The sequence below is a fragment of the Vidua chalybeata genome, chromosome 5 (genome assembly GCF_026979565.1).
Source record: "Vidua chalybeata isolate OUT-0048 chromosome 5, bVidCha1 merged haplotype, whole genome shotgun sequence".
Lineage (NCBI taxonomy): Eukaryota > Metazoa > Chordata > Aves > Passeriformes > Viduidae > Vidua > Vidua chalybeata.
Window position 1 is genome coordinate 18308822 of NC_071534.1, and position 25033 is coordinate 18333854.

Here is a 25033-nt window from a genome sequence, read left to right on the forward strand (position 1 = left end):
CACAAACCTTCCCCCGGGGCAGCAGGGCACAAAGCCCACTCCCCCACAGGGCCTGGGGAACCCCCCGCAATGGGGGACATGGTGGGAACACAGCTTACAGGGCCAACTGCAAAACCCTTCAAGCAGCTGCACAAAAAACAGAACTCCTCTGTCTGAAGTTTAATGGTTCTGACAGAGTTTTACCAGGGGGAGCAGAGAAACAAAGAGATGGAGCAAAAGGACGTTGTTCTAAAGCAAGGTCAGGTAACAGCCTTCCTCCCCTAGAGAAGCTCCTAAAATTGCAAGCTTCTGGCCCAGCTCCACCTTGCTTGGCTCTGCTTGAGCCATCATGCTCTTGAGCTGCTTCCAGAAGAGCATGGAGACATCACACTTGCTTCTCCAAGGGACCTTCATTGCAAATGGTACAGTTCTGTTCTCTAGGTCATCCGGACAAAGGACGGACAGCTTCATGAGGCGCCTGTGAGGTTTTATGTCTCTAAAGGACTTTTCAAGCTCACCTCTGCTTAAGAGCAGCTGCTGGGTGGGAAAAATAGAGCTAAGAGAAAGAGGGCAGGTGGGAGGTGGTGGTAACATTCATCTTTATTAGGTAACAGATGCTCAGAAGCCCTGGAATAGGGTTTTCAGACAGCAGATATGTTCCCTGGGGAACTTCCCCACCACCAGTTGCGTCTCATATCACAAAGCATCCCTACTCTGAACTCCATGTGGATAAATAGACTTTCTTCACATAATCCATAAAACAATTTCCTCCCACCCACAAACCAAAAAGTTACAGTATATACACACACATATAAAAAAAGTTGTAGGGACAGATGGACAGCAAATTTTTGAACAGTGTAGAAAAAAACAGGGCAAAGATCCCTCACTCTGGAGGGGGCAGAGACATACCAGCCATGCTAGGACCCTTGGTGCTTCATGCTATTCACTACCTGGGTTTCAGCCCAACAGCTTCTCCCAGCTCCTGGCCCAGCCAGTACTCCCTGTGGCACAGCCCCCAGGGCTCAGACTACCATTAGTGACAAAGTGAAACCTCAGCATCACTGCTTTCCTAAAGCCTTACCTCCCATTTTACTAAAGCACACAACTGCCCACGTGCTGCACGCAGACCTGGAGAAATGCAAGGTAACTTAGGTTGCCACAGGCAAGGAGTTCCTGTATTTTAGGAAAAATACTCCATGACAAGGAAGACAGCATGAGAGCCACAGAAGAGGAAAACAAATCAGGAAGAGGCAATCTACCCCCCAAAATAGGATCACTGATGAGCTCATGAACTTGGCAATGAGCAATCAAAATGTGTACAAAATCAAGAGCTGTTCTGCACACTTAGGGTACCTGCTCAAAGCTTAAGCTGCTGCCACCAGAGCTTCCCCTACACTGATCAGACACTCTTGAGAGCAACCTCTTCCCCTCAAACAATGAGCTCCACCTCCAACCACCGACTCCAGGAAACAAGGGACACCCCAGCCAGTAGGACAGTACTGGCTATTGCAGCTGAGTGTCCACCAGCTATTCACCAAATAAAGTGGGGAAGGCAGGCAAACACCTTCTGGGCCCCATGCTTTTGTCCACAGCTACAGACCACAATCATTTGGAACAGGCTTTGCTGGGAGACGGGTTTCTCCTGGCCCCAGTTTCCATCTCCTTGAAGCTGGGCAACTCCAGGACTAGCATTATCTGTGTTCAATTACTGCAGCACATGAAATGGCCCTCTCAGATGCCAAAATACCCTGTGCAAAGGGAAACCACAAGCCCCTATCTTTCTCCTCTCATTCTGAAGGAGCTCATGCCTCTCTGTAAGAGCTGGATAAATGTAAAAGCTTCTTGCAAAACAGTCCAAGTTTGAAGGAGCTGGGCAGTACAGGCTTGATTGGGACAGGATGGGTTTGGATGGCTGCCTGTATCTAAATGCTTCGAGCTGCCAACATGGAGAACATGCTGGCCATACACATGGAGGAACAGCAATGCCCACTTGCCAAAGGCTTGTTTCCATGTATGCACATGTGAGAGGGCAACCACTCTGCACTTCTTTGGAGAAATACAACAGGAAAGGCAGAGAGAAAGAGGGCGAACCGTTCTTTGCCTGTCCCAAATCCACCTCCCACTCCTGGAAAGTCATAGGCAATTCAACACCTGCAAGTCAAACTGCTTGGAATAGCAACAACAACAAAGCTGGGAGACTTGCACCCTAAACCAGGGCCTCCCAAATCCTGTAGGAGCTGTGGAGCAGTTAGAGAAGGTAAGGAGAAACACCTGAAGACAAGTTCTGTGACTGGGAGTTGAGTAACGTAAAAAAAAACTGTTTCTAAAAATTGTTTCTGCATCAACAAAAAGGCACCAGAGAAGCATTCACCCTTCATGCTAAGTGCAGGGCACAGCATGTCCACCTCTGCTGCCACCCAGCACCAGATGACCAGGGATGCTAAGGTCTACCAGGCTCTGCTTGTTGCAGTCTGCCACAAACCCACCCTCTGCTGAAAACTGGAGGCAGCTATCACAGGAAAAGACGCATGAAGCAGAAGGAAAGGGAAATCTGCTGCATTGTTCCCCATGTTTTTGTAAAGCCACAAACATTCCTATAAAAAAACCTGTATAAAAACTGTAGAGAAATTTTCCAGGCAGTACTGGCCCCAGGCGATATTCCCAGAGCACCTAGGTAAGTTGGGTCTAGGGGGCTTCAGTTTCCTGGCACACAGCTCAAGGAGAGCTGGTGCAGCCCCATGGGACAAGGCTTGAACAGATCCTCTGCCCTCCCCAGAGATTTCCTTTCTGCAGAGGGTGTTTAGAAAGGGAACAAAATACCCCTGAGGACAGACACGGGATGTGCCACTTCTCTATGCCGTGGGCTTGTGGGCTTCTGTCCCAAGCAGGGACAGGTGATTTGTGTCAGGGCAGCGCTTCTCAACAGCCCCAGGCATAGTGACAAAAACCACAACTAGACAGATTCCTGCTGCAGTGCCTGAGAACAAGCAAGGAAGCTAGTAAAGCTAAACCTGGGGCAAGTTTAGAAAAAAATCAAACCCAAAACCCTTCCCTCCCTCTCCCACCCCATCCTGATCCCACCAGCACAGCCCTAACCTAGCACTTTTTCTAAGGTCCAGAAGGGAAGTCCAGGCTGATGCTCAACCAGGCTGTCTTTGCACAAAGGGAACCCATGCCAGTGTTAGGAGGCAGCGATGGCCGTGCCCCCACTGAGCTTGACAATCATCTGCTGGCAGTCGTTGCAGGAGCGCTTGTCCCCCACTTTCTCCAGGGTGCGGGCAGCCTCGGCCAGCAGCACTGCTCGCTGGCCCGGTGAGGACAGGAAGGAGAGGGGGAGATGGCGACAGGCCAACAGGATGGCCGTGGCTCGCTCCCTTTGGCCTGGCAACGTGTCCAGTTCACCTATGGGCAAACAGTGAAGAAAGAAAACTCATAACAGAGCTATCACCTGCATAAGAAAACCCCACCACACAGGCCCTCAACTGCCACCACCAAGCACAGGCTTCTCTGGCTAGCATCCCCTGGCTGAGCCAAGAGCAGGGGGCACCTGAGGGCCTTTAGGCTAGCAGAGGAGAACAGTCTAAGCTAGAGTCAGGTAGGAACTGTCAGTCTTGTCTCCTACAGAGGCAGTTCCTTTCAGTTCACTTCCTAGGGCTCATCCCAACATTGGCATGCATGCTTCCCATTCCCTTACATCCTTCATCTTTTGGCTCTTCCCTTTAGAATTCCCAGCTTCTGCCTTTGCACTGACTCCTCCAAACCCCAGACTGCCAAGTTTTGTGCACTTGTAGCTTCATGAAGGCAAATGTTTTCCAGTTTGTTCGCCCTCCCCTCCAGCCCAGGGCTCACAGCTCACGTTAGCTGGCTTGTAGAGAACATGGCAGAAGCATTGCCTTGAGCCATAGGCTGATGGCAGCTCATTATCCTGACACAGCAGAAGACACTGCAGGTTGTATCTATGCCCCCACACCTTGCCCAAGCACTGCCCCCTCCCAGTCCCACATGCAGTGAGTCACTGCCTGGGCCCCAGGGCTGACCTTGTTTGCTGCTCTGGGGCGTGCGCCTCCTCAAGCTGTGCTCCAGCAGCTGGTGGGTGCGGGTAGGGCTGGCACCTGCCATCAGGCGCACAGTGGCCTCATGGAGGAAAACCTGGAAGGGAAGGTAGGATGGAAGATGAGAGGTGGGCTGGCAGAGGGACGATGCTGTGGCTGAACTGTCATCCCTCAGCCACCACATTTCAAGAGCAGAGCACTGACACCTTGACAAAAACAGAGACCCATTTCCACGTTCCTGCCTCATCTTTCCACCTGTCTCTGGGGAATTTGCAGGTCAGGGCAACCATGAGGAAGGGGAAAAAACATTGACACCTAACTCTGAGTGGCCTGGAAAGGGGAGGATTGAGAGCAGGGAACAGGGTAGGAAAATCTGAAGGCAAACTTTGGCACTGTGGTCCAGGATTCTCAACCTATGCTGCTAGTGCAGTGCTTTGGTAACAGCATCAAACTTTGAAATCTAGAGTTTGACAACACCAGGACAAATCTTGTGTCCAAGTATTAGACTCTACTTCCTCTACAGAGGCTTAAAACTAGATGAACTGAAGAGAAGTGGGGAAATGCCAAGAAAAGCACCCGAGGCTCTACAGATGCAGAAGGCATTTGACCCTCCAGCTACTCAGCAGAGCCAACACAGCTGAGGAAGCTTTCTTCAACACTCCCCAGAGGTTCAGACCCAATCTGAAGCCACCTTAATAAACAGGATGCCATGGTATTTGGCAATACACATGTGCTGATGGTTTTCTATTCAGAAACTAAAGTGGATACTTCCCCACTTCCCACAGGAGCCTCCCTCATCACCCACCAAGAGAAAGTACGGAGGCTGGTAGTGGAAGAGCATCCCACCCCAAGTATCCAAACCACACAAGCTCTGATGCACCCTATGTTTCCAAGGGCACCAGCTTCCCATCACCCCCAGGAAGGGCTCTAGATAAACTGGAGGTGGAGCAGGCAGGAGAGGCGAGCCATCACCTTGCGGTAGGCGGGTCTGAAGCTGTGGGCCAGCTTGCGCAGGCTCCCGAGGTCGCGCTGGAAGCCCGTCAGTTCGGGGGCCGACGCGTGGTAGGTCTCACCCAGCGCCTGGCTGGCGTTCGCCTGCTTCTGCCACAGGCTGGTGCGGAGGGAGAGCAGCAAGTCACAGGCCAGCAGCTGGATCATCTGCAAGAGGCAAGATGCCCAGGCACATACTTTTAGTAACACATAGCATTGGGCAAGTAACAAGCTACACAGTTGCTGGTGGGAAGGCAGCCACAGCACCTCCTGCCCACCTGGGGGGCTCCTCTGCCCTCCCCCCTGTGTCACCCTACCACAATGCACCAAAGGGAGCAGGCCTTTGCGTTTTGCCCAAGTGGCATCTCTCGACCAAGAGAAGGAAACGTGCCAAGGGCACATTGCATCAGTGTTACATGCCCTTGCCTGTACCTTTCACTGGGATCAATGCTAACAAATACAAAGTGATCCCACAGAAACACAGCCTACTGCAGAGGTTTTCCTGCCCAAAAAGTGATGCTAACTAGTGGGAAACAGCAAAGACAGCCATGCGACCTGCAGAGAAAAAAGAGGCAGTCTTAGCACAGCCCACAGTGGCTGCCAAACCTCTTTTCCCCATCTGCTGCTGCCCCCTAGCACCGCTCCCGGCTCTGGGAGGGCTCTCTGCCTGTGCTGCTGAACGGAGAGTGCCTCTGTACTGCACTGCAGAAACATTGCACAGTCACTGCCACAACATGCAATGCAACTACAATGCACTACAGCTGCCACCCAGCAACGACGAAAGGGACCAGAACCACATCCCATATGCCATGGAGGGAAGCTCCAGTTTTACGTAATCCTGGAAAGAAGAGAAACAAGCCCCACACAAACTCAGGAGTAGCACAGCATAGTCACACTTCTGTGTCAGAGGATTCAAACATTCATAAGTGTGGCTGAAACAAGCAGACTTGACTGAGTGATGTCCTTTTCTACAGGTATCACCAACTTGACCTGGAGGAGAGATCGATACTTTCCATCTATGCAGGGCCAAATTCAAACTGGTCAAAGCAGCAGAAAGGGGTGACAGCTACTGGCATAAGAGGAGCAAGAGCTGACACCGTGCCCAGGGAGACGACACTGTACTTGCGGCTCTCCTCTCCCATACAGCAGAAACAGAACAATGGCAATGCCTTTTTCAAGGATAGGGAAGAAGCTCCCCCTCTAATCCCATGATACAGAGTGCTTGGAGAATGCAGCTACAACAGAGAAGTGACACACCTGCAGCAAGACCAGCCTTACAACCAAGACAGACCATGTGTTATCCCAGGGCTTACAATGCTTACATTGTTGAGGACAGTGCTGGACATGCCACTGCTCATGTTGAGGCTGTTCCACAAGTGACTGCTGGCCCTCTCACAGTGACCCAGGGAGCTCTGCTGTCCATCTGCCTTCCCAGACAGAGAGGCCTGCATAGCTTTACACATGTAGAAGGTAGCTTTCACCAGGGCATTCCTGAAAGAGAAAGCAGGTTGCTTTCAAGCAATACCATGTCATGCTGCTACAGCATCAGCTTTCACTCTCCCACCTTCAAGAGATATTATCACTCCTTAGACAGAAAAAAGACGGCAATTGTTTCTCACCTACACAGACAGAACAGAGAAATGAGAGAAAGCTGGCAAAAATTCTCTAGTGCAGAAGAACTGAGATGGTGACACCATCCTTTCCATCATCACATGAGTTTTGGTTGATTTTAGAAGGTGGGAGACTGTGCAATTAGAACAAAGCCAAAAGACATCCCTAAAGAAGCAACTATGACTGTGACTTCTAGTCCACAGCTTTACTATCAGTCTGCAAGCCTTGACCTACACATTAACTACTGTGCACACTGGCACTTGCAGAGCACAAGAGAACCTGCAGCTCCAGAGCACAGGTAGGTGTGACTCTACAGGACAGCATTAGGGGAAGGAGTCAACCCATTTAGAAGGGAATAGCAGTTTGAAAAGTGCATGAGGCCTACGCACTCTGACATCTCCAGAGACTTTGGCATGCGCTCCACTTCTGCAAAATGTGACCTCACAGCTGCATCATCCCCTCTGAGCCAAGCGATTGCCATAGCCACGGCTGCTGACCACCACCGGCACACCACGTCAGGACCTGCAAAACAGAACCAGCGGCTGCAGCCCAGGAGAGCACACCCGGCTCCCTCACACTTGGAGAAGTGGACAGGTACCACAGGCCCTTGCCAGTGCCTTCTGCTGGGATTGATGCTAATGAGCCCAAACTGATCCCATGGGAACTCAGCCACTCATGTGAATGCTGAAATGTGCTGCAAGAACACAAAGGAACTTGGCAGCATGCAAACACCCTACATCTGACTGCAAGCAGAGTTTTGGATGGCATGTGTGTATCTTGTCAACAAGAATGTATCCCACCATCTTGTCTAGAAATTTGTTGACTTCCTTCCTGACAATGATCTGCACTCACCACCCCAAAATAACAACTCCACTCTTATATATACATTCATAATTGGCACCGATCACCATCACGACAAGACAGTACACTGGGCTCCCTACGGAGTTTCCTTCATTATTTAACATCCCCTCAAAAACTTCCCAAAGCTTGCTTAGGGCAAAAGGACATATGTTCTGCTACTCTTACCTGCTTTTCAATTCTATGGCAATACTGACCCAAGCACAGACTTCCCTTTCACAAAATAATTATTTTGTTTTCCTACTAAACATTTTAGGTACAGCAGTTAGTCTGTGTCTAAAGCATCCCAGTGAGCAGCCAGGTGCTGTCTGTACCAACACCAAGCTAAACAAATACTCCAGCAGCCTGTTACCAACCCAGCCCAGATGAGCACATGGCTCAGAGGGATTCTGTAGCCCTTGCTGACCCACTAAATATACACCAAGGGATCAAAACAAGCCCTCCCAATATATGCCCAGAGCTTGCTTACAGCAGAGGCTGCAGGTCTGTGGAGATTGTGGAATATATCTGACAGCCACCGTGAAAGTGGGGGCAACCCAGTTCAATAGGTAATTAAATGGGGAAAAAAACCCTCCTGTACTTCAACTGCAATGCTGCTACGTTTGTTTATGTGCTCCACCCTTCCTCCCCCTTTGCATTGCTAGGAGCAAGCTCTCAGGCGAGGGCATAGGGTTCAGATTGGAAATAAAATATTGCCCAACAATACAAATAGCAGCAGTCCCTGGCTGGGCACTCAGCATTGTAACACAGAGCCAAATTTATAAGCCTTCTTAAAATCACTTTCTCCAGTCTGAGCTGTGGTACCACACTGGCATGCAATCAGGCCTCACTCCAAGGACTACATTTCTCCTCTCAAACTAGAGTTTGAGAGGTGGTAGGGAGAGGGAATTTGTATTGGCAGTAGATCCTGCATCTGAAAGAGCTTCCGTTCTGCTGGACTTACCCAGGGCAGACTTGAGTACAGAATTGCTGGCAAAGGGTGGGGCTCCACTTCCCATTGAGTCCAAGAATGAGTTGAGCAATTTCAGGTACTCCATTGCACCTGAGAATTCACTGAAACAAGGAACAGGGCAGATCTTTGCTGTGCTGTCCAACAGAAGATACCAAGGCACTTCTCGTTCACAAGTCATGTTTAAACAGTGCTGACCCATTAAGCCCACAGGAAGTTCAAGCTCTACAAGTAACACAACACTGGTGGACTGAAGAGACCACGCCATGATTAGAAGTGCAGAGCAATGCTCTGAGAGGAACAGCTTCACCTCTCCCCTTTCATGACCACCAGCACAGAACTAGATTTAACCTCATGTCTCACCTCAAACATGTCCTGGTCTATAGAAGAGGTAGGTACACACTAATTTTAGTCCTCCTGAACATTAAACTTTGTCTCAGCAGAGAAGGTGCCATCCATTTAGTTGAGCAATCAACACAGTATTATCCCAGCTAACACCAGAAATCCCCACCCCTCCCAGGTTCACCTTTGACTTGAGAGGTTTTAATACAAAGAGGCAGAGCTTGCTCTGCTAATAAACAGTGGCAATCAGACTAGCATTGTCATTCCAAGTCTTTAACAAGGACTAACCAAGCAGTTTGCCCCACAGCACTTGGTCAGTGGTTATGAGCTCTGCCTCAGAGCCTGCTGCTGTGGCCAGCAGTGCCCAGTGGGCCACACATACTCACCACGACTCCTCCTCCTCTTGTCCCGCTACCTCTTTCCTTGTCTGAGGCTTCACAAGTGAATCCACTGCTCGCTCCAGCAGGTTCTCACAGAACGCCTGATGGACTTGTGCAATGGGATCCGCTAGAGAAGAATGATAAACCAAACCATTTAATTTGCATATCCCCCTAGACACCTCCCAGTACACTCAGAAAGAAGAATCAAAATGAAGGAAAGAGCATGAGGAAGAATAGTAGAGGGAAATTCTCAAGAAACTAATGGAATGATTTAGAGACTAAGTTTTAGGGCTTTTTTATCCTTTCAATCCCCTTTTAAAGCTGCAGCCTTTGGCCAAAGATCCCTCTGGCACTTCAGCCTCTCAGCAAAACAGTGACAACACTGCTCTGCAGAGGATAAACCTTGGTCACCCCGAAGTCACTCCCCAAACATTCAGGGCCACCTTTGGGTTGTGTTCCAGCAGATAAAGAGACAAGCAGTCTCTTGACCAGAACAGCATATAAAGGGAGGCAAGCCAGACACTGCAGGCTGAGGAGATGCCTCAGCTCCTCGTGCCCTCTCAGCCATCAGAACCACAAGCAGGGTGGGGATAAAAGGACACACTCTCAAACATGACACCCGTTTTTGTCCCAGACAAGAGTGGAAAGACTGCTTCAAAGTGCAGGGATGCCAGGCACTTGGGAAATGAGCAGCTCTCACCGGGATTCCTCTGTGTGCAGTACAGGCTCTCCTTCGCAGCAGACTTCACCATCCAGCTTCGTTCCACAAAAAACTTCTGTCCCAGGGGGTGGCACAGCCAACGCAACGAGTCAGGAATGGCACTTCGCTCCGAGCTGCACAGGCTTTGAGCCTGGCTGAGAAAGTAGCTCTGGTGAAAGGAGAGGACAAGACTGAGAACAGTATCTAAGGAAAGAGCAGCACCACCAAGGACAAAGATCATATCGTAAGTACAGCTCATATCATAATTGCAGGTCATATTATAATTGTAGTGCTAGTAGATGCCCTCTCCAAGATACAGCAATGCCAGCTTCCAGGCTTTCCTAGATCTCTGCTTGAGGGTGTGATCAGGGAAGATAACACAACTCACCGCCAGGAAACCAAGCTTGCCTCCACAGCGGGTTTTCAAGCCAACTGCAGCCGTCAGGTGAATTTCTGCCATTGTGCTGGGTGGGATTTTTTCTTCTGCACACTCAGCCAGATTCACAGCACACAATGCCATGTGCAAGCCCGAGTAAGCTGAGCTGGAGGGAAGTTTACCTGTACCAGCAGAAGAAGGAAAAGTGTTAATTTTTAATCAGTAGTACCAGCTACTAAATACTACCACAATTTGCAGGACTACTATCCTAAAGAAACAACAAGAACCTGTTGATATGAAGTTCTTTTATTGCATGAACCTGCTGTGTTTTACTAAGTGGCTCCTAAAATTTGTCAGGCTAATTTCTAACAGCAGCCCTCCCAGAGGAGAGAGGCTGTAGTCCTCTCCCTGTATGCTCCAGGATCAGCTGAATCTCCTCATTCAGGAAAACCAGACAGCAGATCTGCCACTTCTGCTCCCACCTGTTATGTGGAGCTGATGGAGCTTGTGATACGCTAGGGCTGCATCCCGAGCGCTGGTCTTGGCCTCATCCTCGAATCCTGCAGTGGCCTCCCTTGCCCGCCACTGATGAGAAGTCCTCTTCAGCAACCACCGCACCAGTGCCAGCTTCTGCAGGCTATAGCGGATCACATTCCAGGACAGGCTGCAGGCCAAGTCCAGGCGGGAAGCTGGCAGTGCTCGTCCGAGCACTGACAGGCAAGTCTGCAGGTTTGACGCAGCTGCAGCAAAATCACCCTGCAAATAACACAACGAAAGGTTCAGCAACAAAAATCACTATCAGAGACACTTTGGGACTACCTTGGCACTGGGAGCAAGACAAACTGATGTGCAAGTCAGGACAAGATCTTTAGCAGAGGGACATCAACACAGAAACTGAAAACCAGCTTGAAATCTGGCCCTAAATATACTTTCTACACATGGTTCTGATCGTGTACTCCCTGTGAGACACATCAGCATTAGACGAAAAGAGCTTCCTGCCTTGTCAAACACCATGGAAATTTCCCTCAACAATATGTTGCATATAATGTTATAATATAATATAATACTATAATATAATATAATGTTTCCTCAACAATAAAGAGGACTTCCAAGAGGCTGGAGGACAGCAGACAGACACAGCAGAGGCCGGATTCTGGACAAAACCCAAGATGTTGCTGCCAAAAACTAATACAAGGTGCAGTAGCTAGCAACAAGGACAGAAATTAGGAGCCTCTTCCACTCCTTCCATGCCTCACTAACTTAGGCTGAGTAGGACAGTAATCTGCTCAGAACAACCTGGCAACATCTTCTCTGAAATCACACAGGATGATCCACTCAAGGAATACAGTATCTTGCAAGTGCCACACCACTTCCTCACTGGGAAATATTTACCCACAATCCCATCTAAAAGATGCATTTGATGCAAAAGAAGGAGTCAACTTTACCCGTGCCAAATCCAGGTCTGCTTGCTTGCGGTGCCTCCAGAAGGTGACTGAGGACCTTGAGTGCAGCCGGGTCACCGGCTCTCCGTGCACAAGGAGCTTTATAAACACACTCAGTACAATCACTCCATTCACAAGCCACAGGATTAGGGTGGGCATCACCCAACCAAACCAACCAGCTGCATCTACAAGGGATATCCCAAAAAGGAAAGTTAAAATCTAACCTGGACACCAAAAGCCTGGCAACACAATGAGTGCTGACTCTGAAGGATGTCTTGCTATGCTTGCCGTGTGTTTAATGCAAAGAGTGCAATTCAATCAGGAAACACCTGTACCAACACCTCTTCATCCAAACTCCAACCCTCAACATTCCCAACTAAATTATTTTTATAAGACTGATGTATAAAAAAATGAATCAGCACTTAGTTTTCCAAGAGCTGTCTTCTGATTTTTCTGTAAGACACACCCACAGGTACTCAATACTCCAGTATCATTTTCCAATCTTAGTTAAATTTGCAAAGTGACACTGAGGAACCATAGTCAGGAAAACAACTGCATGCCTACAGCATCCCCCACCCTCTCCTAAACTGTACTTTTAACTACGAATTTTATGGGATGAGTGTATCAACAAGCCCAGTTGCAGGACTCCATAGCAACAGTGTAGTAATACTTTATGATGAAGTGACAAAAATCAGTCAGTTACCTTAAAAACAAATACAAAGTGAACATGCCTCAAGACTGGTGAGGAAAGGAGGACACTCCTTACACCCTAAACTACTTTTCAAGGGTCTATGCCAAAAGCCCAAGCTGCTGGGCTACAAATAGGTGCCACCTCAACCTCACCACGCTGAGCCATGGCTGGTTTTATGCAAGAAGAATACTGGATGTGAACTGGAGCCATATCCAAGCTGGCTCTCCTTCCATGCCCTGCCCTGCAGTTACTGCCCTCCCCACCCATTAAACAAAGGTTGTACAACTCCCTGAACACACAAACCCATCCTGCTGAACCACAACGACCATCCACTTTGTGACTGGCAGCCTTCACAGCTGCAGGTGGCTTTTAGAGAGACCATGTAAGGCTGGACATCCTCTGTGGCCCAAACTATGCTAGCTCTTTACCTGACTCAATGGTCAGCACGTTCCTGCCGGAGCCATGGCGCACCAGGCTGTCGGACTCGGGGCTTCCTCGGGCGTCCAGGAGGGATGTCAGTGGATTGAAGGAAAGGCAAAGGAATGTGAGAGCACACAGGAGTATTCGAGAGCGATCCACCATACCAAGTGCCACAGGAGGGGAGTCAGGCTCATCTTTAACCTTCAAGGGAATAGGAATGGAGAGAAAAAGGAGAAAAAACACAATGCTTACCATTCTGGAGCACAAAAAATGTTTATGCTAAGGAAGGGGTAGGGAATAAGGAGAAACAGAACATGTATAAATTTTGAGCTCCAGATGAGCAAGGACTCCAGTAAAGCTTTTCTTAGCTTAGTAAGATAAGGCTGAAATATTTGACTGCCTTCAACTTCCTTCTGTGTCCAGTCATTTTAGGAATTAACTCTAACTGTATCCCTGGGTTAGGCCAGGATTAACCTTTGCTGCCCTTACTCTTTTGAGGATCTCCCAGAAAACCCACTTCTGTGATATCCACAAAAAAACCCCATAAGTCAAACACAGCTAACAGCTTTCTGTTACTCTGATTACTTATGGTCTCATAAACCAGAACTGATGTCATCATCCATTTCCAAGTTCTCCTGCTTTACTCACTTGACATACATATCCTGGAAAACCGTAGGCTCTTTGGGTAATGAAAATGCACTCTAAGTCCACAAAGACTGTACAGGGGCTGAAGGATAAGCACAGTTCTTCCAGCAACTAAGGTAGGGCTCAGGTAATACAACTCAGGAAATAGTCTCAATAATTTAAAGAAAGATAAAACACACACATGCACCTTCCTCATCCTTACAGAGGATCTCTAAGCCCTACAAATCTGCTTACCAGATGTCTGCTGGTTCCACTCTGGAGAATAAGAAGAATTTAAATTCTGGCTCTTAAATATCCTGAAGAAGATAGCTTGAATTTGGCAGGTAAAGTCACACATACCTTTGCATCATCAAGGAGCGGGCTTCCTGGCTCTGAATCAATGGAATAGGGAGAGAAGCCAGCCTGAGATCCTGAATCAGAGGCTGGAGGAGACATCAGCAGCACATTCTGGTTGAAGTCATCAATCTTCAGGTCTACATCGTTGTCAACCAGACTGCTCAAGTCAATGCCCTTCAACAGCTCTGAAAAAATCAAAGTGCATTATGTACATGTGTCTCCATCCTGACTCCTGTCAGTGGCTCTCAGATTGGCTCAGTCATCTGGAGTAACAGTGACCACTATCAATACAACCTTTCTGAAGAATAAGAAACTGCAAGATACATCCTACATCCATGCTGACTGCCTCCCATCTGCTACAGAGCCTCCACAACTTACTGTTTTTTTGGTTAGCCAGCTTCAGAACCATGTTCTCCTGCCTCAGCTTATGGTTAGCTTGCTGCAGGTATTTAATGTAGTCAATGGCTTTTCTCAGGACTCCAGACTTGTGCATCTGTAAGGAATTAAATGTACAAAAAGCAGTTTATAATAAGAGTATAAAAGGATCACTCCTGCCTGTAGGAATACCACAACCCTTTGTATCATGTGGTAAAAAAAAGGTATAAAGAACCTATCAGCAGCTGCAAAGGAGCCATTAGCAGAGCATGCTCTGTGGGATGTATCAAAGATAGACAAGGATGAGGTCTCTCTAAGCTCTTTTAAAAACAGTACAAGAGAAACAGATTAACATCCAAATTACAATGGAGTTCACACCTACGTTTCAGGCAGAAATAGTCCTTTGAAAGTACCACAGTTTACAAATGAAGTGGGTCAGTTCTGGGATAGAACAAGCTGCTGCCTGATCACTGATAAATTCTGAGATAAGTAGTTCCCTCCTTGCCTTACTCGCTTGGCCATCTCCACGCAAATCCTTGCTTCCAGCAGCAGCAGGCAAGCTTATCTTCTACACCTAAGCCAAAAGTACTGTGAAGCCACTGCACACTACCCATGTTTTTAAAAGCTTCCACTTCCAATGGAGTGGAATAGGAGGTGACTTCACTAGTGCACTTATTTGTTCAGTAGTCACAGAAGGTATCAAGAATACTACTGCCTGTCTCACCAGCATGAGGTAAAGCGAGTAGGAACAAACCCTGAACAGGTGGTGCAAGAAATCTTGCAGTACTTCAGCAAGCAGGAGTTTCTACAGCTCAGGATCTAAAGGAAATAAACTGGAAAGCTCTGTAAACCCTCATCCTTACTGCAGTCACATGGAAAAGGAAACTTAATTGAAGCAAGATCTGGTTTAGCAGAGTTATCAAAACATCCACTTGGACATTCTACCTAGAGGGCCTATTTTAAGTTAGACCTAATTAATATAAGAACAAATGCATAAGGTATAACTTATTTTCAGGAAACAGTACCACTAGCATAGTAAAATGAATACTTTACAATGACCCTTCCTGAATACAATTATCGAGCACAAGTGATTCTCACCAGTCTTACCCCAATACACATGTGCATGCTACTAACAGCTGCATGTGCCCAAATGCTTCATTTGTTTGAGCAAATGAGCACCTGAAGACAAAGTATGTATGACACCACATTTGCACTTATTTCCCATCTTTACCTTGGCATCTGTCCCCATGACGAGGTCCTTCAGCTCAATGATTTTGTCATTTATGGATGACCGGTAGCGCTTTTCAATGATGTTATGAGTTGTTCTCCTCTCTCCTTCTTTAGGTGGTTCAGGTTGCTTGACACCCCCAGGAACTTGTTTGATAGGCACCTTTTCTTGTCCCACCATCACCGGCATTGTGGTCAAAATGGTCCCATTGCTCCCAACAAGGGTCTACAAAGACCATGCGTAACAAGTGTCAAGAACAATCAGCCAATTTAGATAAAGTTTATGATGGCAAAAGAAGAAGGAGTAAACAAAAAGGATTCGGGAAAAGTTGGTACAGCTCAGAAAATGTGTGAGATGCCAAATTCCTTCCATCTTTCTTAGCTGGCACAAACATTGGCACAGAAACGCAGGAAAAATCTGTCACTCTGGCTCCCACACTGGTCACTGTGGAATAGGAACATCTCTTGTTCTCCAAGCACATCAACACTTCTGCCAATACTACGCTCTGTTCATCCACTTAAATAAATAAAGGGACTAAAGTTCCTCCTTGCTCCTACAATCTTTACACTCCAAGTGTCAAAATCCACCTTTCCTTTGGAGAAATAGCCATGAAAACAGCAACAGCCTACACTACTTCCAATGACACAAGTAACGACACTGATGGAAAGGATCCAACTATGAAAAAACAACCTTCGGCTTGAGGAACACAGTTCAAATTGTGATTTGAATTTCATTAAATGAAAAAAAAAAAAAAAAAACCAATCCATAAGCCATAAAAATGCCTTAATATAAGGAACTAAGACTAATGAGTGATATACAGCAGAATGGAAAGCTCAAACTTGGGCATCTAGATGTAGGACAGACCATCTAAGCAAACTAAAGCAGTATGTACTCAGAAATAAAAAATTATGAATCCCACCAGAACAGCTGCATAGAGGGGCTCCTAGGACAGCTGTAATGAAAGGAAGTTCAGACTGCTTAATCCAGCAAAGCAAGATTTAGAAAGGCACATGTGCTCTCTGAAGTACACCAAGGATCAGGGAAGCAAGTAGCTATGGAGAGTAAGAGTTATTTCTGCCAGAAGATAAAACATAGTAACTAGCCTAGAGCAGCTAGCCATGAGAATAAACTACTAATGAGCAATTTCAGAAACAATTTTGACTGAAATAGTCTTCTAATTGGGATACCAGAAATTAATTCAGTTTCACTTCAAGTTGGAACTTGACAAATAAATGAATTTAAGTCCTATACCTTTCCTTGGCTAATATCCACCTAATTTCAATGTGTTCAAACATGCCTCAGATAGACACAACCTCATAAGCCTGAAGTTGTGTGAAAACATCATCTAAAAGCAAGCAGATTAATTGAAGATTTTAGCCTGGCTGCTAGTAAGTATCTAAGAAGCGTACCATGCTATTGCAAAACAAGTCAAAATTTAGGTCCACACTGACAAGCTTATCTCCCCCAGTAAATATTTATACAAAGATATCTGTTCAGAACATACAAGATCATAATAAATGTTTCTTTGGGGGCATAAATTTCTAAGACTTGATTAGAAGTGGAGGCCATGAAGCACAATTGCCACCTCCAATGATTATGACAAATCCTCCCTGAATATGCCCTCTGAAAAGTAGTTTAATTAGTTGTCACATTTAATATACTACTGTTAGACACTACTGATGTGCAAAAGGAAGTTCCACAGGTACTCTGAGTAAGTTTGTAGCTTTTGGTTACAAGTTAAAAACTAGACTGAGTTTTTAGGCCATATTCCTCGTAGTACCAGAAAAAGGTAAACAGAAATGTGCCCTTGATCTTTGCTTACTGGCCATGGGAAGGCAGCCAAACAATACAATCTGTGTGTTTACCCGTGACAGAAACAGGGTATTACTTGCCCTGGACATGTGTACAACGGCCCTCAAAACCCCTTCTTGTCTGTGCCACTGCAGAATACCAAAGCACGAATCTCTTCCTTGTGGTAAAGGTAAAACCCCTTCTTGTCTGTGCCACTGCAGAATACCAAAGCATGAATCTCTTCCTTGTGGTAACTCTACCTTGTGGTAATCAGTGAGGAGAGGGATGGAAGGACAGCCATAGGGTACCTGCAGAGCTGTGGTCTGAATGGGAGCAGTGAGTGCTGTCAGTGCTGGGTTCTGTACTGCAGCCATAACAGGATTGCCATCTGTTTTCAGGGTTGTCAAGACCAGAGAATCCGTTTTTATGATCTGAGGTTGGACGAGAACCTAGGTTGAAAAGAGTTACAGGTGAAGAGGAGAGCAGGCACGTATTTCCCTGATGATCTCAGTAGCCAGAGGTAAGCACTGACAGTTGTAATAGCTTTAACTCAGTGGCTGGCAAAAGAACAAGGTATTTCTTTGACTTGTTCCCTGCATCACCTGGATGCTTTCCATCAGCCTCAATGTAAACTCTGAGCAGGAGACAGTGTGAACAGCACTGAATAGAGTGGGGCAGAGGAACCACCAGGACAGTGGTTTTCAAACCAGTCACCAGAAGTAAACAAGTATATAAAAACACAAAAGAGCTGATGGAAAAGCAGCTTTCCCCTCTCCAGTTACACCTATAATTAGCTCTCTACATTAACTGTCTGAGTATTCAGTCTAACACAGCTAGGACAGTCTGCTTTGGCAAATACCCATAGTAGCTTCTCCCTGCAATTTCACTGAAAGGATCTGTACCCTTTAACATCAAGCAGATCAAAATCTACTGTAAGTTATTTTGCTCTTATTTCTTTCAAATACCTTGTTGACTCTCTGAGAACATGAGAGATGGCATAGTACAACTTAACCATAGCAACTTTGTCATACTGAGTCTCACGGACAAACATTTTTCTTTAATACAAAGATGCACAAGAGTGAAAAAAAATCACATGTCACTGTAAAACAGTAAAATTATGAAAAAATGATAGAAGAATTAAAATAACACATTCCAGTATCAACCAGTCCTTATAAGATGTGGTAGAGGTGATGGACGTGCAAAGAAGAAGGCAAACGTCAAAGAAAGTCTGTTCAAGTAAAGTTTCCGACTGGGTTTAGCAGTACCAAGTTAAAAAATAAATTTAGACTGCATTTAATTACTGTTTTACTGAAAACAGTTGCTGAGCGTTGGCCAGAAGTCAGATCACATCTCACAACAGGGACTCTTACACATGACCTGCATGAAGTAAAATGCTTCTGGGACACAGGCTGGCTAAAACCTCTCAGGTTTTCTCACATTTGTGCAGAAGCGATCCCAGCCAGGATTGCCAGCCCTACAGCTTCACCACTTCTCCCCAGGCAAGCCAGGGGACCAGACCCATGAAAGCACTTTCTTGTTCTGCTGGATCCCCCCAGCATGCCACATTTTTACTTACTGGAACTTGCTGAACCTGTGGTGCAGCAACAGTCTGGACCGTGGCTGGCGTTAAGGTCTGGATGGTGCCGTTGGCAGCCTGCGTCAGCACTCGCTGGGCCTGCACCGTCTGCTGGATCGTCACCGGCTGAACCTGGGAGGATGTCACCAGGCTCTGGACCTGAGGCTGGAGAACTGAAAAGGAGAAGAGATGTCAGAAATGGTCGAGAGACACACACCTCCTTCATGGAGCCTGGAAATTCTTCTAGCATCACTCCTCTTCTTCCCACTGCTTCTTAGTAGGCAGCATTCATCTAGCCCATCCCACATGTTGGGAAACTTCCAGCTGCTTTGGTGCCTTCTGCAACAGGGCACTGCACCTAGAATAGCAGCTTTCCAGGAGGCACAGAGACAATAGAGCCAAAACCCTTTAGTCTGATAGCACAGGACTTTGCTTCAGTGGCATTATACAGGACATCCAACCTGAATTTTCCCACTCCCCCTGGTCTTGGTGGAGTGTATCCTGTCATGTATCCTATATCCTATATAGGTATCTGTCATGTAAATATCCTATCTGTCATGTAAAGAATCAAAACCTACTGAAGAGGATCAAGTCATCCAGCAGTCACAAAGGAAGACTGCTAAATATTCCTACAGGTGTCTCTGCTCAGTGCAAGTACTGAGCTCCAGAGTTCGGTAGACAAAATGTGCTTTCATTCCAGACTGCTGTGTGGGACACACTGGATCTGCCCAGTGCACCCATCAGTGGGAGGACAGGATTGCCAACAATGACGTTTTAAGACATCTTTTCACAAGCCTCCCAAGAGCCATAGGGCAGAAGGCCAATCCAGAGGAGAAGAGCAAGAAAACAATTATGGTAAGAGGTCACACAAAAACACTTAAGATCTCATTCCTGACAAATTCTTAAGCTCCCCAACTCCAAAGCCATGCAGGTAGGAGAAGGGACATCCTACAGGCAGCATCACAAGAAAGGATCATCAGGCATGTCATGCCTGATGATGCACTTGGAGTTTGAACACTGATGCCATTTACTGCAAGTACACCAGGCACACCTGTAGCCCGAGCACTGCAAGCACTACCTTGGAAGCTTGTGGCCGCATTCTGGTAGATGACTGGCTGCTGGATAATCCTGGTCTGGGGAGCAGAGCTGAACGTTGGCGTGATCATGACGGCCTGCTGCTGGAGCTGAGGCTGCACCGAGGGCCGCGGCTGCAGGACAGGGGCTGAGCGTGGAGGGGCTGGAGGCGTCGTCTGCGCTGCTTTCACCGGCAGGCTCTGGAGCTGGGGGGATGCAGGGGGTGCCGGGAAGGTTTGGAGCTGCACCTGGCTGTAGGGCCGCTGCAACTGCGGCTCCAGGGTCCTGCTGCTGCTGCCACTACTGCCCTGGAAGGTGCTGCACAAGGGATCCGAAAACAGGTCTGGAAAGTCTCCTGCCTGGTTACTGACAAACTGCAGCATCTCTGTAAAACAGAAGAAAATTTGTTCAACGCTATTTCGTCACCCGCATACTTTGACACCTGCCATTTACATCATGGAATTACAGCATGTGTGCACAGAATGAAGCTCTGGGTCCTTCAAAACCTTCAGAGAACATCACACCAATGCAACACCTCCAGAGAGACCAGTGGCCAGCAGCAAAGCACTGCTGCTGCTGTTTAGGGCGAAAAGTAAGACCCTCCCACAACACTTTTCCAGACAACAAGATCCAAGCACAGACTAGACCTTAAAGCCATCTCCCATACATATCTAAAATATTAGAGTCTTGTTCCATCACTCCTTCAGTCTAACCCTTGCAGAAGGAAGAAACCAAGCACCTCCACAATTCCAGCACTAACCACCCAACTTTTTGGAGCTTTCAAGTCCCTTATCTGTACTGCCCCACAGAGTATCTGGAAAAGGAAGAGACAGGATAAAAATTCATCTTCTCTTTCTTTTACTTACAAGCATAACAAAAATTGGGGAAAAACCAGGAAAGGAAACACCACTTTATAAAACTATACCATGATAAATCCATGCATGTGTTTAAAACATCAGAATAACTTTTTCTGTTGGTTTTCTGCCTGCAATCACTGGACAACAGGTTTTCTCCATCCCACCTTCTCCAGGATTTGATGAACCCACATCAAGAAGCTCCTACTGTAACACTATAGGCCTTCCCCCTAGAGGTGAACATTTCACAACCAAGAGATCATTGTTCATAAGCAGAGCTTCCTCTTCCCTCCGTCTAATCCAATTTAATACCTTAAGACATATAAATATATCTGTGTCTGTATGCAGACAGTGGCATGGGAAATCAGACATTCTTCCCCACCCCAGGACCTGCCTCTGAGGCACTGGCTCTTCCATGGTTTTCTGAAAGTCTTATATATTTTTTTCTGGAAACAGGAAAAGAGGGGACCCACAAACCTAAGAGAGATTATAACAAAATAATAAAAATGGGTTTAGGAAGCAAAAAATAGATTTCTGATTTATAGGAAAAAATACAGCAAAGGGCTTCTTACACCAGGACCTTTCTGAATCACGGACCCCAAAGGATGTCACTGCTGTGATTTATGAAGTAGATTTGAAGCAGTAAACTTTTGACAAGAAGTTTCCATGGATTATGGCCCAGCAATAAGAGGGCTATTAATTTGCTCAGCTCTCTGAAATGCCACCCACACATTATCCAATTAATTTGTCTGACGCTCCTCTGTCTGAAACAGAGCAAAGGGATGAATCCTCCTGCAAGCCTCTTGCTCCCTCAATACACATTTCGACACATTTCTGTGATACTTCTACTTTTCCCTTTGGATAGCAATCCTTCCACACCCTGACACACAATTAAGCACTGGCCATGATCACTGCTCTCAAGAACTAGAGTCTATTGGAGGGAGGAGCCTAGGAGGAGATGTGTCCTCCTGACCTGTTCACAACCTGATGCTAAGTGGGGACACACAGCTCCCCCAGCATGAGGCAGCAGCCACCCTTGGGGACCATCTGGACCAAACCCTTGTCTTCACTAGAGGAATGAAAGATTTATTTTTTAATGCATTGCCTTAACTGGCTTTCACAAAACACTAGCAGAACAAAGAGGGCTGTTTCAAGATCAACATCTAGATGGATATTAAAAGGCTCTTCACATTCCAACTGACTTCAGCTAAGACCATCCCAAATAACCCTCACTGTGATAAAACTGATAATCCAGACTACTTCCTGAACTCTGCATTTGATGGTATTGCTATTTAACTATCAGACAGCACAATTGCAAGTAGGAAATAAACATAAATCAGATAAGATTTGCTGTGGTAAATTCCAGCATAAGAACAAAATTTCAAGCATTGTGTTTTAAGGAATGCTGTGTTTAATGCAGCAGATTTAATAGATTATTTTAAAAACTGCTCCTGCTCTCACAAGTTAAATCACATCTTATGACAGACTTAACATGGATTAAATGCAAAAAGTCTAAAGCTTAATTTTTAAGAATTAAGACTGCCAGGAAGTCTAGCAGTCTCAATTAAAACCCACCTTTTTTAAAGGGCTCAAGAGCTTTCCTAATAACAACACACAAAAAAATATAAGCAAGAGAAACAGCCAACACCCAAAATCTGTATCTCTGCTTTTTAAAACACCTTTGCCTACCCAGAACGCAGAATATCTACACTGACTGTGAGAAACCTCAGGTGCTTCTGGAGCCATCAGTGATAAACCTGGTGTCACCAAAGCACCTGCACCCTCTGTGCTGGAAAGGTATCTAGGTCTCAGGCCCTAAAGCAGTGACCTTACTGCAGAAAAAAATCCCAGCCCAACCCAAGGCTAAAAAATGTCAACAAGGTATTACAAAACCAAAACCGAGCCCACCAAGGGCTTCTGCTGCTTTCATCAGCCCAGGGCCTGGATACCTGGCAGAAAGGCAAGGGCTGGGCTTCAGCTGCCTTTCCCAGGCAGTGGCTCAGCTCTCCAGCACAAAGGCTGCTCTTCCTCACACTCCTGGAGGTGCTGTGCTCTGAGAAAAAGAAAGCAGCAGAGACCTCAACCTCAAGAGAAACAACCTCACTGTCCTGAACCCTGATGTGCTTCAACCTCCCACCGACTCAAACCTCGTACTCCGATGTTACCCAGCAGTGCCCTGCCAGCAGAAGATGCCCATGGCTGGTGGAGAAGCTTGTGCTGGGGCAAGAGGCAGAGCCTTTGGGCTCAGCACTGGGGCCCCCCGGCCACTCTTGTGCCCTGTCTTGAAGTATGAACCCAGTGAGCACTGACATCCCAGAGTACATCTGCCACAAAAAATCAAAATCCATGCAACAGGCAGTGAGGAGCCCCCTCTGTCTGAACAGGAGAGAAACACCCACACGGATGACTTAAAAATAAAATGAAAATCCTTGCAAAATTTCAAACCCTGAGATGAATCTATGCTGATGCACAAAAAAAGCAGGATTATCATGTATCTTCCCCCTGCCTTCCCCAGGAAAATCCACCCCTGGAGGTGGGGAGGAAAATGAAGCTCGTTTTCCTAAGTTACTCATCGCTCTGAATCACACCTCAGTTCAGAGCCATTGCTGGGTTCATCAATTCGTCTCAGTTTCCATATGGAACCTGAGAACTCATTACGTGGAGCTCAAACAACAGCAGGCACCTCCTTCAATATGCGCTATCAAACTTTATGAGCAATAACCAAGCCCATTGCACTCTCATAAGGCACATTCTTCTTTTATAACAAAAGAAAAAAAGGAGTATAAACTTTGCCTCAAGCTATGTGGTGTCAGTGAAAGACCTTAAAATACTGGGAAAATTTTATCTCCAGATACTAAACAAGGATATTTTGGACACCCCCAAAACTGAGCTCTGTTTGGGATTACAGCCCAGCAAAGCAGTGAGCTAAGGCAGGAGCTCATCTCCACCAGCCTACAGCACAGACCACACTGAGAAATGTCATTTTAAACGGGCTTTTCAGGAGCTGCCTGGTGTCGCCAAAAATATACATAAAATAGGCGTCACACGCAGGCGCTTCATCTCGCTGCACTTCGGTGGAAAACAGGGGGTTTCTCACAGGTCTGTGCTATGCCAGCGATGCAGTAAAGTTTTAGGATGACAGGGAAAATGGGAAATGTAAGCAGTTAGAGCTGTTTCGATCCAGGAGGGCTTGGAGGCTCGGCCTCCCACGGGCACAAGTGGAGGCACAGCTTCAGCCGTCGTTTAGCACCTACTTTAAAAGGCCCACGAGGAAACACGAGGGGAACGTGGGCAGCGCCGCTTGCCCCGTGGATCTGCGGCAGGAGCAGGGGAGCGCGGTCAGCGCTTTCCCCGACCCCTTCCCGCGCCGGCCACCGGTGGAAGGGTGGGCTCGGCAGCTCGGACCCCCACATCCCCACCGCCTTCCTGCGGCTACGGCCTCCACTCCAGGCGTGCGGCAGCCCCAAGGAAGTCGCTCAGAAGCGCTCCCCTAACAGGAGAGACACGCGTGGCCGCTCGCCAGGCGAGCGCTGCCCGGCGGGACGCGCTCCGCTCCCCCGCCTGTGCCCACCCGAGACGCGGCATGCCCGCTCCCCCCCGCGCGCCTGGCAGCCCGTACCGCGTGGGAAGCGCCCCCACCCTGAACACTCCAGAAACACGATCCAAGGACCACCCACCCACGCCTCCTACCCCAGCAGCCGCGGGCCCGCGCGGGAAGACCGGAGCGCTCCCCCTAACACGCGTGGGGAGCCCACGCGCGCCGCCTCCACCCCACCCCCCGCTCCTTCCCGCGGCTCCTACCGTCGATGTCGCCCAGGGTGAGCTCGTCGCCCAGCTCAGTCAGGGTGTCCATGCTCTCGGCGGCCAGCTCGCCGCCCTCCATCGCGCAGGGCGCGCCGCCGCCCCGGGCGCTCAAGCGGAGGCTGCTGCCGCTGCCGGCGGGCGCCGCCGACCCCGCGCCATCTTGGGCCGGCCCGCGGCCCCGCCCCCGCGGCCCCGGCGCGCGCGCCCCCCGCGGTTTGTTGTCAATGAGACCAGGTCGCCCCCGGCCAATCGGCGGCCGCGGCGGCGCGTGGTGTGATGGCGCGTCAGCGATCAGCAGCTGCGATTAGCATAGCCCGCCCCGCCCCCACACGCTGAATATTCATGAGGGGGCGGGGCAGCCCGCGCGTGGGAGCGGCACTGACGTCACCGCCCCCGGGAAACGCGGGCGGGGCAGGGCCCTGGGCCCAGGATGCCGCCGGGATGCGCGGCGGAAAGGCCAGCTGCAAGGCGGCGGCGGACAGAGCAGGGGGTTTGTCCTTCTCTCTGCAGCGCCCACGGACCCTCACCGCCTGAGGGGCCAGCCTCGACGCTTTCTGGCA

General features: G+C 48.0%; 1 protein-coding gene across 1 annotated transcript; it reads right to left on the reverse strand.

The window, feature by feature from the left end:
• Positions 1-561: 561 nt before the first annotated feature.
• Positions 562-24636, reverse strand: SREBF2 (sterol regulatory element binding transcription factor 2). The gene is made up of 19 exons (XM_053942503.1): positions 24471-24636; positions 19820-20200; positions 18742-18914; positions 17474-17614; positions 15378-15599; positions 14150-14264; positions 13775-13956; positions 12799-12991; positions 11683-11864; positions 10720-10993; positions 10250-10419; positions 9862-10030; positions 9168-9288; positions 8434-8543; positions 7022-7154; positions 6344-6512; positions 5004-5189; positions 4017-4128; positions 562-3381 (listed from the first exon to the last, which is right to left on the reverse strand). Exons 1-19 carry the CDS (start codon positions 24550-24552, stop codon positions 3161-3163), a joined length of 3336 nt encoding a protein of 1111 aa, XP_053798478.1. The 5' UTR covers positions 24553-24636; the 3' UTR covers positions 562-3160.
• Between the last annotated feature and the right edge of the window lie 397 nt (positions 24637-25033).

What these genes read in the sequence shown, in the direction of transcription:
- SREBF2 (XM_053942503.1), bottom strand. Translation starts at nt 24,552, where the DNA reads ATGGAGGGCGGCGAGCTGGCCGCCGAGAGCATGGACACCCTGACTGAG. An exon ending in TGTACTCAAGTCTGCCCTGG is followed by an intron (nt 7,155 to 8,433) that starts GTAAGTCCAGCA and finishes TCTGTTTTGCAG; the next exon opens with GTCCTGACGTGGTGTGCCGG. An exon ending in AAGTCTCTGGAGATGTCAGA is followed by an intron (nt 6,513 to 7,021) that starts GTGCGTAGGCCT and finishes TTTCTCTTTCAG; the next exon opens with GAATGCCCTGGTGAAAGCTA.